The 16,539-nt window shown below is 47.5% G+C and overlaps 1 protein-coding gene across 2 annotated transcripts; it reads right to left on the reverse strand.

Moving 5' to 3' along the window:
• Positions 1 to 341: 341 nt before the first annotated feature.
• Positions 342 to 13,675, reverse strand: IZUMO2 (IZUMO family member 2). 2 transcript variants are annotated; one of them, XM_058529933.1, is made up of 6 exons: positions 13,444 to 13,675; positions 13,197 to 13,271; positions 9,254 to 9,340; positions 9,083 to 9,103; positions 8,091 to 8,171; positions 342 to 571 (listed from the first exon to the last, which is right to left on the reverse strand). In XM_058529933.1, exons 1-6 carry the CDS (start codon positions 13,673 to 13,675, stop codon positions 561 to 563), a joined length of 507 nt encoding a protein of 168 aa, XP_058385916.1. In that variant the 3' UTR covers positions 342 to 560. The 2 variants fall into 2 exon arrangements, with proteins under 2 accessions (XP_058385916.1, XP_058385915.1); XM_058529932.1 differs by lacking the exon at positions 342 to 571 and having other exon boundaries at positions 5,307 to 8,171.
• Positions 13,676 to 16,539: the final 2,864 nt, after the last annotated feature.

A 16,539-nucleotide genomic window follows, 5' to 3' on the forward strand; every position in this document is an offset into this window, starting at 1 on the left:
CAACCCTCTCCTAAAGCCTTAAGAAGGCTTAAATTTGATGTTGTATACAAGTCAATCTGCATAGTGCTTTGCAGGTAGTAAGTGCTCAGTTACTCTAGGATCCTTACCAAGGGTGGAATAGCATAATGAGTAATGCCACTTATCTGTTGTGTGAAACTGAAAGTCATCAACCACTCTATGCTCCGTTTCCTCATTGTACCCAGGGAGATAATAAATACCCCCTTCATTGGGTTATGAGATTTGAATAGGTTGATATTGCTACCGAGCAATGAGCTCGCTCTGCTCGCCGCTATCAGAGCCAATTAACCACAACAAGTTAGGAATCGAGAAACAAAGTTTTCATTCGATTAGCCAGCGTAACCAGGAAGATGGTAGACTAGTGTCTCAAAAAACCATCTTCAAAAATTACAGAATCTTGAGGCAGTTATATAGGGAAAACGGGCAGGAAGGAGGGGTTCCAGGGATATTGGTCTCCAGGCATGACGGGCTTCAGGCATCACATTGTTCCATTCTTCTGTCAGCTGTGATGGATAACTTGTAGGTGTGTTCCCCGCCTGTGGTCAGCCGGTTCCTGGAGAGAAACTCGTAGAGCAAAGTTTTTAATTTATCAAACTATTGGGGAGTACATGCGTAAGTAGAGGCCATAAATCAGGAGAGCACGTGAATTTTTTAGAGTACGTGCAGAGCAGTGAGTAGTCACATAGAGGAGATGCTGGGGCCATTTAGTGCAACAAGATGGCCTCACCTATGCTCGCTTACAATATAAGTAAAGCCATTAGAAGAGAATGTGAAAGAAAACACCATCTACCTGTTTGCTATCAATATTATTAAAAACAAGTTATTAGTTCCCCCCTCTTGACCTTAGAATTTGCTGTTCCGTCTGTCCAGAATATCCTTTCTCCTCTATTTCTTTGGGAAAACTCCCATTTTTCTTGCAAGAACCAGCTCTTACAGCCATTCCTGTAGGCAACTTTCCCTTATTCCCACCCAGCCCAGCCGGAGTTGGCAACTCCCTCCCCTGGGTTCCCACAGGGACGTCCCAGTATCCTAGTGCTGATATTATAATAAGTGCTGTATTGTAGTTATTTGGTAACCGTCTGTCTCTCCCACCCCAGACTCTGCATTTTCCGGGAGATCTCATCACACTATAATTTATGTACAATTTAATTAACCGTTTATTGTGCATTGCTCCCAGGAAACTCCCAGGAAGTTAAGGGAGGGCTGGACCTGTAGCTTGAAGACGTTTAAAAAACCAAAACAACACTGCTGCCCAAGCAAAAAGCATTTTGGGGCCACTAGCTCGCGACCTCCAAGCTAGAGCCCTTCCCGGTGTAAGCTTCAGTCCGGCCACCAGCTTAACTGAGCGTAACGTGGAGCATCTGTCACTCGTCTGCAGTAGCCCCGCCCCCGGCCAGCGCGCAGGTGACGCTGACGTCTTGCGTGCCAGGAGCGACGTTGCCAAGGCGACCAGCGTCTGTTGCCTCCAGAGAAATGCGCCTGCGCGGGAGGGGTTGGGGGAGTGGGAGGGGAAGGCCAGAAACTGTCTTTTCCAGAATCCTCTTGGTTGGAGCGGTGTCTGTTTCAGAGGTTGGAGCCTCTGCTCCACCTCTTTGAAACCGCCCCATTCAAAGCGAACTCTACTGCGCATGTGCTAAAACTGGTATCTTGGCAACGGGTGGCTGGAACAGGGAAGTCAAGGTTTCGGCCAATCAGAAGTCGAGCTTTAGGTGCACACCCTCCTGCCTTTAACTAGACTGGGTTGATCGTATCTATGGCAACGGACGCATTTGCGGGAGGCAGAGGATTCTGGGAAATGTAGAGAGTCCAGCGGGATCTATCAACGCTTAAACTTTCCTTTGCTCATCTCTCGCTAAAATATATAAGCAACACCCAGTCCCAGATGTTTCCCCGTCAGCTCACAATGGTAGCAAAACGTGTCTTAAGTTGGTCTTCAGTATTTGGAAAAATCAGTTGCCCATACTACTTATGGAGAGATTTCACATAAAAATTTTTTTAATTTCTGGGTTCTCTTGAAAAATCCAAAGATCTGAAAACACTGGATATGTTATTTCACCAGGATGGCAATAAGATGGAGCTGAGTATTTTCTATCCTTTATGATTGGGACTTTCAGTTGTTCACTTTATCTACTTAGACCCAGAAGATATTTGAGGTTTCAATCCCAGACCCTGGGAAAAACCACCAAGTTCTTTTCCCTGGCATTTAAAGCCCTTCAGTGTACGAATCAATACTGACTTGGTAGGCTTTTCCCCCCCAACACTACCACTCTCATTTATTCAACAAATATTTACTGAGTGCCTGCTCTGGGTCAAGTATTGTGCTAGGCACTGAATCTTCAGCTAAATTCAGCCTGTCTTATCAACCCTGTCTTTCCCCGCAAACATCCTCATTATCCGAAATTGAATGAGATAGCAATAGTTCTCCTAGCAGGTCCAGAAACAGGATACCATGTTAGCCAGATCTATTTGCCTCCTCTTTGGGTTAGTGAGCAGCAAGAGTTCAGACAGCAAAAGATTTACATGAAAATGTATCTGAATTGGGGCCAGCCCTGTAGCTTAGTGGTTAAGTGCGTGCCCTCCGCTACTGTTGGCCCAGGTTGGGATCCCGGGCGCACACTGACACACCGCTGGTCTGGCCATGCTGAGGCCACGTCCCACATACAGCAACTAGAAGGATGTGCAGCTATGACATACAACTATCTACTGGGGCTTTGGGGAGAAAAAGGGAGGAAAAAATGTATCTGAATTGTCAACCTAAAAAGCAAATTTGCCTGTTATTTTATCTCAAAATGAGTTTATTTGGGAATAGCCAAAAGAATTGCAAATTGAGATGTGCATGCTATGGTGAATCATAGGCAAATCCAGTAAACAAAGGCAGGGAGCTCCTTTTATAGAGAAAAAGGGGGAGTGAGAAGGGGCTGTTCTAAAGGAAAGTCCATTGGGGGAAAGTAACAGTTCAGGGTGGCAACAGCTTCTCATTGGCTAATCTGCAGCATTTCTCATTGGCTGGGCTGTTGCTGGGTGGGGAGAGAAATCTTCCTTCAGAAGTAAAGTAGTTTTACTTCCTCTCCAGGATACAAGCGTCTGTCTCTTCCTGTTTGGTATAATTGATGATGTGTGATAGGGCACAAGAGCTTCCCCTACAGGCCTTCCCAACTCCTATTTAGATAAGGTTTCTTGTATTAATTTCCACAGAGTCGATTCAGGAACACAGATGGTGAAAATTTAAGAGTTCAGATAGGGAGGGAAACCTGTTTTCCTCACACTGACCACTGTTGTTACTCTGCCTGACCATCCTCGAGGCTCTCACTATGGTGTCATCTCCTTTAAGACGCATTCCTCCCTGAAGTAGGAATGGTTGTCCCTTCAAGCCCTCACCATAGGTTGTCCATCCCTCCTGAAGGTTCAAATCACTTCTGGTTTGAATTAGGGTAACTGTTGTCTACAGATGAGTGAGATCTGGTCTCAACCCTTGAGGAGTGCCCAGTCTGCTGTCCAGGGCTGGACACCAATTGGGGGAGGGTCCTCCAGAAACGGATGGAGACACTTAGGAATTTGTCATAGACTTTATTAAACTTCTTTTCCTTTCCCTTTACAAACCCCAAAAGCACCGCCCTACTGTAGCAGGAGTTTGCGGTTGCGCCTGTATGTAATAGCCCTGGTCAGAGAGAAAAAGCCTGGAGGTTAGAAAGAGAACTTCAGGCTCCTTGAGGTCAGCCCACCCCCTTAAAACTTCCCTCCAATCATCGGCCTCATTTGGCTCAGCAAGTGACATCACGGGTCTCTGGGCAGATTTCCAGGGTGCTCAGCCAATCGGTGTTGGTACATGAGGCGCCAGGAGAGAAAAATTGGGACTGATAGTGAGGGTAAAATTTGGAAACAGAAAGAGTGGAAGAAAACAGGAGGAGACTCTGAGAGACACAGACACAGGGAGAGAGACTCAAAGAGAAGGGAAAGACAGAAAGAGAGAGAAATGAGGAAAGGAGAGAAGCAGGCGTAATGGGTTGAACTGTGTCCCCCCAAAAGATATATCCAAGTTCTAATGCCCAGGACCTGTGAAAGCGACCTTATTTGGAAACAGGGTCTTTGCAGATATAATTCAGTTAAGGTAAGAGGGGATCACTGCGGATTTAGGCTGGACCCTACATGCAAAGACTGGTGTCCTTATAAGAGAAAAGAGAGGGAGATTTGAGACACAGACATGGAGGAAAAAGCCACGTGAAGATAGAGGCAGAGATTGGAGGGAAGCCACCAGCCAAGGATGCCAGCGGCCACCAAAAGGCAGGAGACAGGTATGGAATGGATTCTCTTTCAGAACCCCCAGAAGGAACCAACCCCGCCAACCCCTTGATTTTGGACTTCTGGCCTCCAGAACTCTGAGAGAATAAATTTCTGTGGCCTTAAGCCACCCAGTTTGTGGTCATTTGTTACAGCAGCCATAGGAAACTAAGACACAGGGAGGCAGTGGGGAGAGTTCTGCAATAGAGAGACCAAGAGATGAGACAGAACTTGGGCAAGAGGCTGAGGGAGAGAGAAACAGAATTCAAAGCAGAAAGGGAAATCCAGAGGTGGGAGAGGGGAAGACAGAGCGAGACGGAAACAAATACAGAATGAAGACAGGCAGAGAGGTGCGAACATGGGGCAGGAGGGGGGCGAGCTGGAGAAAGAGAGGGAAGGAGAGAAGGGAAGGGAGGCAGCAGCAGGGGGAGAGATTTAAAGATGCAGAGAGGGGCTGACAGACAGGGAGCGAGTCTGCGGGGTGTGCGGGGCGGGAGTCAGAAAGAGAGACCCGGAGATAGGGAGAGACATTTAGAGACAGAAGCAGAGAGAGACTGAGAGACACAGATTCATCCTGGGGGCAGGGGAGGGGAGGCAGAGGATGGCAGAATCGGGACTGGGACAGAGGAGGGGCGGAGAAAGCCCAGCGGGAGAGTTTCAGAGAGGGAGAGAGACGGGGACTGGACGGAACAAGCTCACGGTGAGAGCTGACACTCATTGTGCTCAGTGCTGGTGTAAAGCTCACCACCCCTGAGAAGGAGGTACTGGGATTATCCCGGTTTGAATATGAGGACACTGAGGCATTAGGGAAAGGAGGGTAGGGGGCCGGGGGAGAGAAATGGAGCCAGAGAGAAGCGGAGAGGGGCTGGAGAGGAGGCGAGTGGGGGACAAGCAGACAGAGGCAGGGAGAAACGCTCAGAGGAGGGTGAGCCAAGCTTCTCCCCTCAGACCAGGGGCTCCGTGCTCGGGGCCCATGGAGATGTTTTCATTTTAAATACTTTGAAAAGCAGAAGAAAATAAATGAATATAACAATGATGCTGCTGCTCAAGAATATATAATAACCTATCCAGCCTGGGTTATATCTATCTTCATACCAGCACATTCACAAAATAGAATTTGTAGCATTTTTTTATGGAGGAAGAGACCCGCGAAGGCAAAAGTGCTGAGGACCCAGGAAAGACATAATGTGGTCCAGGGATGGGGGGAAGAGGAGACGACAGAGAAAGAGAGATGGACAAAGAGATAGAGATGAGAGAGAGAAAGAGAAGAGATGGAGAGGGGGAAGGAGAGACAGAGAGAAAAGGGGGAGAGAGAAAAAGGGAGAGACAGGGAGACAGAGCCAGATATATCAAGTGACTGGGGAGGACTCGCCCAAATGACACAGTGACCGATCCAGGGCAGTGCCAGTTTTGAGGGGCCCGGTGGGGGTCTCAGGAGAGGGTAGGGATGACTCACGAAGCTACGATGACCCCGAAGAGGAAGACAGCCAGACACACGGAAATGATGATGCCGAACAGGGCCTGATTCCACGGGTACCCACTCGCCTTCTGGTACTGCAGGTCCATGCGGGGCTGCCCGTCGACTGGGGCGGGCGGGGGAGACAGCCCCGACCTCCAGGTCACCACCCTTCCCTGGCCTCGCACCCATCCACCTGCTCACTCAGCAGTCTGGGCCTCTCTCTCCTGCCTCGCTCCGTGGCCCCTGCCCTCTCCCGGGGTGTGACTCTCCATTCATCCATTCTTCAAATTCTGTGTCCCAGGCTCGGTTCTAGGCGCTCAGGACACTGCCGTGAACTCTACTGGTGAACATCCCTGCCCTCGCGGCGCCGACAGTCTACACAGCACGTCACAGTGAACAGCCAAGAGCCCAGCGCTAAATGCATCTCATCGGATGGGGGTGCGGGGAGGACTTGGGTAGTTCGACTGCCCGGGAACATGAGAGGGGGATGCAAAATGCAGACAATCTCACGACAAGAGGAAACTCAGCATCTTAGCTGGTGACTCTGAACGTGGCCTTGTCTTCTGCATCTTCCCCCAGCAAAGCTTCTTGGCTCGACTTTCAAAACGTATCCAGAATTTGATCGACTTGGGCCAGCCCCCAACATTCGCTCCTCTTAGGGGTCTCCTCTCGTCTCCTCACCCTACAATTCCCCATATGGCCGCCAGAGGGCGCCTGTGAACACCTACGTCCCCTTGCGAACCCCTTCCACCGTGGCTCTCCTCTTATTCAGAATAAAAGCCCAAGTCCTCACCATGGTCCCCCAGGCCCCGCACGATCTGGGCACCATGTGACTAGCTACCCTACTACCCTCCTCTTCACCCACTCGGCTCTGGCCACACTAGCTTCCTTCTTGTTGCTCAACCATCTTGGGTCTTTGCTGTTGCTCTTCCCTCTATCCTTCACACTGTTCCCTCACTCCCTCACTTCCTTTAGATCTCAAATATCACGTCTTCAAAGAGGTCCCCACCCTGCACTGTCTAAAGTAGCACTGCTCCTCGCCCCAGGCACTTTCTATCAACTGTTCTGTTCTGTTTTCATTAGAGCACTATTGCTATCTGGAATTAGCCCATTTATTTGCTCATGTAATTATCATCTAACAACAGCTCTCAGCTGGGGACAATTTTGTTCCCCAGGGGACATTTGGAAATGTCTGAGGACTGGAAATGATTGTCACGACTTTGTTGGGGGGAGGACTACTGGCATCTATTGGGTGGAGGGGAAGGGTGATGCCGAGCACTCTACAATACACAGGACGGCCCTCATCACAAAGAATGATCCAGACCCACGTGTCAATAGTGCCAGAGAAACCCTAATCTAACACTTCACCCCACTAAAATGAGGGCTCTATGGGACATTTGTCTCCCATTCTGCTGATCCTCAGTTAGGGGTATCATAGGGTGCTCAAAATACTTGTTTTAGTTAAGTATCATCCTAAGGGAGAAAATAGATGAATTCTTTCTTTTCAACTACTCAATGTCATGGGGGGAAAACTGATAAGAGAAACTCTTCTAGATTAAAAAAAGAAGTGAAAAAACGTAGCAATTGAATCACGTGAGAAGTACTTTCATTGGAGCCTGGTTTGAATGAATCCACTGTGAAAGATACTCTGGGGACAATTGGGGAAGTTGGAATTATTTGATGTTGAAGAATTGTTGTTAGGTTGTTGGATGTGGGAACAACATTGTGGTTATGCAGGAAATGTCCTTATTTTTAGAGGTACACATTATTTATGGGTGAAATCTCATGATGCCTAATTTCTTTTAAAACACTATGCAATAAATAAGTGAAGCAAATGTGAAACATTCATTGTCAACATAATTTGATAGAAAGTGCAACTTTAGAGAGTGTGGTTAGGGGGTCCTCTCTGAGAAAGTGAACTTTGAGACTTTATTGACATGAGGGAGTGAGAGGAACAGGGTGACAGAGAGAGGGAACGGCACGTGAAAAGGTTCAGCATAACTCTTCAATCTTGATGGATATATAGGGGTTCATTGTGCTATTCTCTCTGCTATAAGGATATATATTTTTTAAATCTCTGAATGAATGAGTGAATGAATGAGCCATTCCAGCATTAGAAGTATTGTAAAGTTACAGAGGCGTCTTCCCATTCAATAATAGGGGGAAAGTAAATTTCAGAATATGGAAGCCACTTCTGGGCCACACTGTGAGTCAGTGTTAAGGGCAGTATTCAAGGCTGCACGTGGGAGACCTCAAAACCCACATCCACTGGGACATGGCTGTCTTCATCTCTCATGCCTCTGTCCCCTGTCTTCCCCGACCCCCAGGAGCTTACCGAAACAGTACTTTTCTTTGATACATTTGGGACTGATCTTCTGGCAGTGTAAACAGTCCAAGACCTCTTCTTTTAGCAAGCCTGGACAAAGGGAAAGGGAAACGGGAGAAGAGGGATGAGGGCAGACATCAGAGGACTGGCAAGGGGCAGGAAGGCAGAAGGGGAAGAAGGAGATGGAGTCTATTGTCCCTCCTGAATTTGGAGGTCCCATGGGCAGCAGGGCAAAATGCACTAACAACCCACATTAAAAATAATTTTTCTATAGTCATTGAAGAGTTGAATTGATTGCAGATGTCCAGTGGACCCAACATTCTGTTTGGAGACATTTAATTAATTAAGCTAAACAAATGTTTAATTAAACATCTCCAAACAGAATGTTTGCACGGGTCTATTTCTATTTTGCAGCCCCCTGTGGCATAGACCGGCTGGATGCTCACCCATCTGTCTCCTCCTCTTCCTGCCACACAGGAAGACTACATTTCCCAGGCTCCTCTGCAGTAGGCTGCAACCATGTGACCGAGTTCTGGCCAATGGAAAGTGGGCAAAGGGATGCTGGCCAGCTCCAGGCTTGGCCATAAAAGTCCTTATGGGTTTCCCTATTGTCTCTCTCTTCTGAAGCTAGCTTAGAAGCCACAACGTGGGTGCAGCCTGGACCCGAGTCACCCCTTGGAAGAACTGCTCAACTCTCAATGGAATTTAGGTAGGAGAGAAATAAACCCTTCTTTTGTGAAACCACCGTGATGTGGGGCGGTATTTGTTACTAGGACATAGCCTATCCTATCCTGACTAACATCCCCCTAAAATACTTTTTTACAGGTTGCAACCACTTTCATAAGCCCTCAAAAATCAGATATCCCTGGGTACTATATCTTTGGGGTGGGGGGACCCACTAGATGGAGTAGGTGTGTTAGCGGGTCTTGATTTGGGGGAGACAGGTAAAGAGGTGTAGGAGGGTAGACAAGGGAGGGATAGACAATAAATCCAGGACTCACGGCAAATTTTGCGATCGCAGGCTGCAAGAGAAAAGAGCTGAGGTGAGTTAGGTTGGGACAGCAGTTTGAGAACTTAATGAGAAGAGACCAGCAGAAGAAGGGAGGAGGCAGGGGGTCTGGGAAAGGAGAGAAGGGAATATTGGGGAGAGGCAGAGAAGCGGAGCCCTGTACCTTTTATTTCATAAGATCTTAAGGCTTTCTTCAGTTCCTCGATCACCCTCTCCCTAACAGCCACCAGTTCTTCCAGCAGAGGCCCATCTGAGGAGAGAAAGCGATCCTGGTGGGGTGGGGGCCCCCCAGCAAGCCCACCCCATCTGCAGCCTCAAAGAGAAGGAATGAGGAAGCTCCTTTTTCACTCACCAGGAGTAGCCAAGACCAGATGTTACTCGAGGTCCCCTGGCAAATGTATGGCCCGGGAGGCCCAGCATCCACTGTGGGGCCCCAGGCTAAACCGCCCTCCCCTGGCCTCAGTTGCCTCATCTGGTAAGTGGCAGAAGGATGGACTCAGTCACCTCTCCTCTCCTGTCCTCCGATCTGCTCCTCCCTCCTCCTCTTTTCTCTGTCTACACTCACTCCTTCACGATTTCCTCTAGCCTCATGAAATATTTATATATTACCTAGACCTACACTGTCCCATATGGCGGCCACCAGCCATACATGGCTATTGAGCATGCGAAGTGGGCTGGTCCGAATTGAGATGCGCTGTTAATATAAAATATAGGCTGGATTTCGAGGACATGGGACAAAAAGAAATAACTAAAATGTCTCAAAAATTTTTATGTTGATTGCATGTTGAAATGGTCATACTTCAGGTATTGGGTTAAATAAAATATATGAAAATCAATTTCATCTGCTTCTGTTTACCTTTTAAAAAATGTGGCTACTAGAAAATTTAAAATTCCGTATATGACCCCTCTTTGTGCCTTACATCATATTTCCATTGGACAGCGCTGTTCTATATACATGGATGCCTACCTTGTAAATATCACTAGCCTAGACCACTCACTGAGGTCCAGATGCATTGATCCAACTATCCACTTAGGACCTCCATGCGGATATCTAACAGGCATCTTAAACTCAGTAAGTCCAAGAACGAACCCGTTATTCTCCCCCAAACCTATTCCCAACCCCCAAGTCTTCTCCATCTTAGTAGATGGAGGGGCCGTGATCCTAGTTGCTCAGGCCAAAATCCTTGGTGCCATCTTTGACTCCTTTCTTCTTCTCACATCCCACATGCAATCCGTCAACATGCATGTCAGCAAATCCTGTTTGCCCAATATTCAGGGCAGATCCAGGAATCCGATCACTTCTCACCCGCTCCACTGGTTCCCGCCACCATCATCTCTTGCCTGGGCCGTGGCTACAACCTTCTCCCTGGTCTCCCAGCCTTCCCCCTGGCCCTGCTAAAGTCTATTCTCCACAGCCAGAGGGACCCTATTAAAACCTGTCAGCTCACTCGCATCCCTCTTCTGCTCAGAACCTTCCCATGTGACCCAGAATAGAAGCCAAAAGTCCTTACGGTGGCCTAGAAGGCCCTACCCGATCCACCTGTCCACTCGCCCTTACCTCTAGGACCTCATCTTCCACATCCCTCCCTCTCCCTCTCTCCACTCCAGCCTCCCTGGCCTCCTGGAGGGTCTGTGAATCTGCCAAACATAGTCCCATCTCAGGGACTGCACTAGCTGTTCTTTCTGCCTGCAGCCTTCTACCCCAGACCCCTCACGGGCGCTTCCCCTCTCCTTCAGGTCTTTACTCACAGGCTGACTTCTCAGTGACATCCTTGGCCGCCCTACTTTAAAGTGTACCCCCACCCCTGCTCCCAGCGCTCTGCATCTCCTGGTCCTCGCCCCTGCTTTATTTTTTTCTCCATAGTATTTGTCCCCATTGAACATATTATATTGTGCAGTGAAGGGATAACTCAGCAGGTCTGGGTCGTCCAAACCCTGCATATTCCAAAAAAAAGGTTTGACTCTTGCCCGGCTCCTGGGAGGGGACCTCTGAGTCCTTGGAATATCCTGCCTGAGAAGAGTGTCTTTACTTGGGAGCCTTGGACCACATCGGATAGTTTATGCAAACAGCGTGACTGATGGTGGGGCTTTGGGCCACGTGGTAGCGGGGTGACCTCTGGAGGGGCTGGAGAGTAACTAAGGTCAGTTACACAGACGCTCCATGCAATGTGACTGACCCCCCCCCAATAATATAATAACAGTCGGTAAAATGATTGCCTTGGGCCCTTCAAAAACGTCAGTGTCATAAAAGACACGGGAATGCAATGTGTGATCCCAGAAGAGATCAAGGATTGAAAGAAAACTAGTGACAAAAGGCATAATTGAGACAATTGGGGAAATTGGAATGAGGATTGAATATTAGATGATAGTGTGGAATGGATGTTAAATTTCCTAGTTACGCTCACTGAGTAAGAGAATGTGCTTCCTTGTTCTTAGGAGATCGCCCGCTGAAGAATTTAGGGTTCAAGTCTTGTGATGTCTGCCACCAACTCTCAAATGGTTCACACACACACACACACAGCAAATGTGGCAATATGTTCACATGCGGTGAAATGTTGACAAATGGTGCATAGGTAGTCATTGTACTATTCTTCCAACTTTTCTATCCATTTGAATTTTTTCAAAATATAAAAAATCACCTTTTTAAAAGGTGAGCGTTTTAAAAATTACTGATGTTCAGACCCAGTCTCCAATACTCTGATTTAATTGGCATGGGCCGCTGTCTGGGCTTCTGGGTTGTTTTAAAAGCTCCTCAGGAGATTCCAACGTGCAGCCTGAGTTGAGACCTGCTGCTCTGAACTCTTGCTGTTAAGGTCTAAATAGTCCATGTTTTCGGCTTTGAGTGCCATACGGTCACTGTCAAAACTACCCAGGAGAGCAAAAGCTGCCGCAGACAATACGTAAATGAATGGGTGTGGCTGTGTACCAATAAAACTTTATGTACAAAAACAGGAGGCTAGCAGATTTGACCCGCCGACTCTATTCCCATCCCTGCTCTAGACAGAGAGGCAAGACCCAGCATCATAATCTTAATAGCTAACATTTATTGAGCACTCACTGTGTGCCAGCCTTTGTTTTAAATGCACATGCGCCATCTCATTCACACTTTTCAGTGACTATGAGGTGCGCCATTATTCCCACTTTACAGATGAGGACACTGAGGCACAAAGAGGTTAAATAGCTTGATGAAGGTTAGCCTGGCTTTGAACCCAAAGCAGTCTACCCTCAGGGCCTCCCCTCTAACTTCTACACTTCTCTCCAAAGTCTAGAATGAGAACCCAACCTCCCCTCCCCAGCCCCCCAGCTGAGGATGGTGTTCCCGTGTTTATTTCTGTTTAATTCCCCAGGAAAGGGCCTGAGTCTGGTCAAAGGGGACTACATACGTCTGTTTTTTTTTTTTTTAATAACTTTATTGAGATATAACTCACATACTATACAATTCATCCATTTAATACGCACAATTCAATGACTTTTAGTATATTCACATATTTCTGTAACCATTGCCACAATCAATTTGAGAATATTCATTACCCCTAAAGGAAACATTGCACCCCTTAGCATGTATGGTTTTTAAAAATTTCATAGTCACTAAATGGTAGGGTAATTCTAAAAAAATGAGATAAAATTTATTTTTTTCACATTATTAAAATGATTATTATTGCCTGATTCTATGACTATTACATATTCGTTATAAAAAAAGAGCAGGCAAACCTCCAACGACTAACCCCTGGAACGGTGCCCCAGGAGCCCCTGCAGACAAAACCAGAGAGACCCCCGTGGAGTGGCGGTTAGGTAGATAATGTCGGAGCCAGATGTCCCAGGTTCAACTGCTCAGCTCTGTTACTTTCTAGCTGTGTGACTTTGAGCCAGCCGCCCAACCTCTCTGAGCCTCAGTCTCCCCCTCTGTCAAGGGTAAGATCACAACCGTGCCCACGGCGATGAACTGTCCTCGACTTTTCCAAGTAAAGCACTTAGAACCCAGCCAGACACACAGGAAAGGCGATCCGTGCTTGCTTTTATTTTTATATCCAGAGGAGGCGTGGTGGACCGGTGCAAAGGAAGGACGGGGAAGGGGGCTGAGAAAGGCTTTCCCTCTTAACTCCTACCTCTCAGAGAACTCGACCTTAAGTTGCCTGTTTGATTCTTGACAAAGGCCGCCACAAGTTCCAGCTGATCGATTCCTGGGGGCGAAAAGGGAGGAAATTCCAGTAGGTCCCTCAGAGAGCCAAGAGATCGCCCCACCTTCCTCCAGACCTGGCTGCGCCCTGCCCCTCTTGGGGGCGTGGTCCCCAGAGCATCAGTCTCCCACCAGCCTCGGGCTCCCCCACTCGTCCCCTTGCCCCCAGCACGCACCCACTTTGCCCACAAACGCGTTGAGCGCGTAGTCCCGGAAGAAAGGCCCCTCCATGCCCAGCAGCAGGGCCTGGGCGCGCGCCCGCAGCCGCTCCTGGGGGAAGCGGGCGGGGAGCAGCGCGGCGCGCAGCTGGTCCAGGGCCCCCCGCGCCGAGTGGTCGCACTGCAGGCAGCCCCGGGCGCCGCGGGCCAGCAGCCCCCAGAGCAGCACCAGCGCCCAGGCCGGAGGCATGGCCGGGCCTCTGTGACGTCACAGAGGGAACCTGGCCGGCCCCGCCCCCAGGGGGGCGGGGCCCGGGAGGCCCGGGGAGAAGCACCGTGCGCAGGCGCGGGTTTGCGGCGCGCCTGTGCGCCAGTCGTGGTTCCAGGAGCTCAGCCAGGCGCTGGAGGTGGACGGAATACTCTGGACACGCTCCCGGCTCATGGAGTGCGGTCTAGCAGGGGTGGGGGGAGGAGAAATGTAAACCCGGTAAACAGATCAGTAAATAGGATGATGACAAACCGCATTAAGAGCTGGGAAGCGAAGAAGCAGTGGGATAAGAGGAGGGTGTTCCTGGCTGGCAGGCTAGGCAGGGGTTTGTCTGTTGGGATCCCTTCTTTAGTCCAATGCCTGGTATGTCCCAGCTGCTCAAGAAATATCGAATGCAGTGAATCCACAGGAGAGGGGACAGGGAAGGAAATGTCCTTTGTTTTTGCCCCTGGAATTTTTCTTTTGCAAATCAAATCTATAGAAATGTTGCAAGAATGGTACGAGAAACACTTGAACACTTTGCATTCGCTGTCTCTCTCTCCATTTATAATATATTATATAGAGATTAATTAAATGTTAATTTTGATTAAAAATGGGCAAAGTTCTTCAAGAGACGTTTCTCCAGAGAAGACATACAAATGGCCAATAGGCTCATGAAAAGATGCTCAACATCACTGAGCATTAGGGAAATGCAATCAAAAACAATGAGATGCACCTCACATCCATTAGGATGGCTAGTATCAAAAAAAAAAAATAACAAAAAATAGCAAGTGTTGGCCAGGATGTGGAGGAATTGGAACCCTTGTGCACTGTCAGTGGGAATGTAAAATGGTGCAGCCGCTATGGAAAACAGAATGGCAGTTCCTCAAAAAAATTAAAAATAGGATCAATATATGATCTGGCAATTTCACTTCTGGGTGTATACCCAAGAGAATTGAAAGCAGGGACCCCAAGAGATATTTGTACACCCACGTTCTTAGCAGCGTTATTCACAAAAGCTGAAACGTGGAAGCAACCCTGGTGTCCATCGACTAATGAACGGATAAACAAAACGTGGTATATACGTACAATGAGATATTATTTGGTCTTAAAAAGGACGGAAATTCTGACACACGCTACAACATGGATGAACCTTGAGGTCATCATGCTAAGTGAAGTAAGCCAGTCACAAAAAGACAGACTGTATGATTCCACTTATATGAGATATCTGGAGTATTTAGAGTGGTCAAATTCACACTCGGTGTTACCAAACCAGGCTCACCTTGCCCACCGCACAGTATGCCAATCACCCAGATGGTGAGTTTGCAGCAGAGAGAGGGTTTATTCACAAGGCGGCCAAGAGAGGAGACGGGAGAACAAGTCTCAAATCTGCCTCCCCGAATATGGGGATTACGGATATTTGTGGCATAGAGGGGCAGGGTGATGTGAAGAGTGGAGATAGATGATTGGAGGTGAGGACAGGTGAGGTCATTGGTGATCTGCACAAGTGTAGTCAAGCTTCATGGCTCTTCATAGGACGCACGTTCACAAAATGGTGGTGTTAGTATGATCTGAGGGTGGAGTTTTCGGCCCCCTGACATCAAAGGGTCACCTACTGGGCATTCACAAAGGCCCCGTTGATGAGTCAGTGGTCCTAACCCATCTGAACTGGACAAGGAGTCAACTCTCAGTGCCTGAAAAACAACTTAAGCACCCCACCCATTACCATGGTGACCCAAGCATCAGAGATGTTATCTGTAGGGTGGGCTTTAGTAACGCATTATCTACCTACTTTTGCAAACCAACAACTAACTGAGTATAGTTAAAGCAAGTCGGCCTCTGGTTTCATCAGGACATTTAACATTGATTTGATGGGTTCAACCATATTCTGACTTTCCCGAATGCCACCTAACTCTTCTCTGCTTCGATATCACCTCCTCCAAGAAGTCCTCCCAGATTACCCCCTGTAAAGAATGTCTGCCTCTGTTATTCTCTATTTTCAGGTTCAGCAAATGCTTTCTGTATAGGGCCATATTTTTAATATTTTAGGCTTTGTGGGCCATAGCTCTCTTGCTATTTTAACAGGAAAGCAGCTACAGACAATGTGGAAATGAATGGGTGAGCCTGTGTTCCAAGAAAATATTATTTATGGACACTGAAATTTGAATTTCATATAATTTTCACGTCACAGAATATTATTTTGACAATTTTCAACCATTTAGAGATGTAAAAACCGTTCTTAGCATCGGGGCCATAGTTCGCCATTAATTCTCACTCATTATCCTGTTGGTTTCTGTCGTAGCACTAATTACAATTTATAATTCTTTTTTTGTGTGTGTCTCTCTCTCATATCATCCAATAAACCCCTTGAGGCCGAGAACCCTGTGTATCTTGCTCACCATTACGTGTCCAACCCCTAGAAGGAACCTGGCATACAATAGGTGTTCAATAAATATTCCTTGAGGGAAGAATAAAGAAAAAAGTCAGTTTCCCTTACTGAGCCTCAGTTTCCTCCAATGTAAAATGGGGATAATAATACACCTGCCTTATCCCAAGGGTGAAATGTTGTAAAAAATGTTTGCACTGTCCAGTGTGTAAGTTGCTGGTCACGTGTGGCTTTGAACACTTGAAATGTGGTGTGATTGAGAAATTGAACTTTTAATTGTAATTAATTTAAACTTAAATTTTAAAAAACAGATCTTTGATTCAGTTAGTGGGAAACCTTTAAACATGTTTAGAACAACTTTAGTATGTGAATCTACTTCTTCAACTATAAATGTTATAAAACCTAAATAGAGATCGAATATTTTTGACGAAAATTTAGTGTCCGAATTGACATATGCTGTCCTGAGAACATTTTGAAGGCT

Source organism: Diceros bicornis, chromosome 34 (genome assembly GCF_020826845.1).
Source record: "Diceros bicornis minor isolate mBicDic1 chromosome 34, mDicBic1.mat.cur, whole genome shotgun sequence".
NCBI lineage: Eukaryota > Metazoa > Chordata > Mammalia > Perissodactyla > Rhinocerotidae > Diceros > Diceros bicornis.

What these genes read in the sequence shown, in the direction of transcription:
- IZUMO2 (XM_058529932.1), bottom strand. Translation starts at nt 13,675, where the DNA reads ATGCCTCCGGCCTGGGCGCTGGTGCTGCTCTGGGGGCTGCTGGCCCGC. An exon ending in AAGGTCGAGTTCTCTGAGAG is followed by an intron (nt 9,341 to 13,196) that starts GTAGGAGTTAAG and finishes TTCTCTCCTCAG; the next exon opens with ATGGGCCTCTGCTGGAAGAA. An exon ending in AAGATCTTATGAAATAAAAG is followed by an intron (nt 9,104 to 9,253) that starts GTACAGGGCTCC and finishes TTTCTCTTGCAG; the next exon opens with CCTGCGATCGCAAAATTTGC.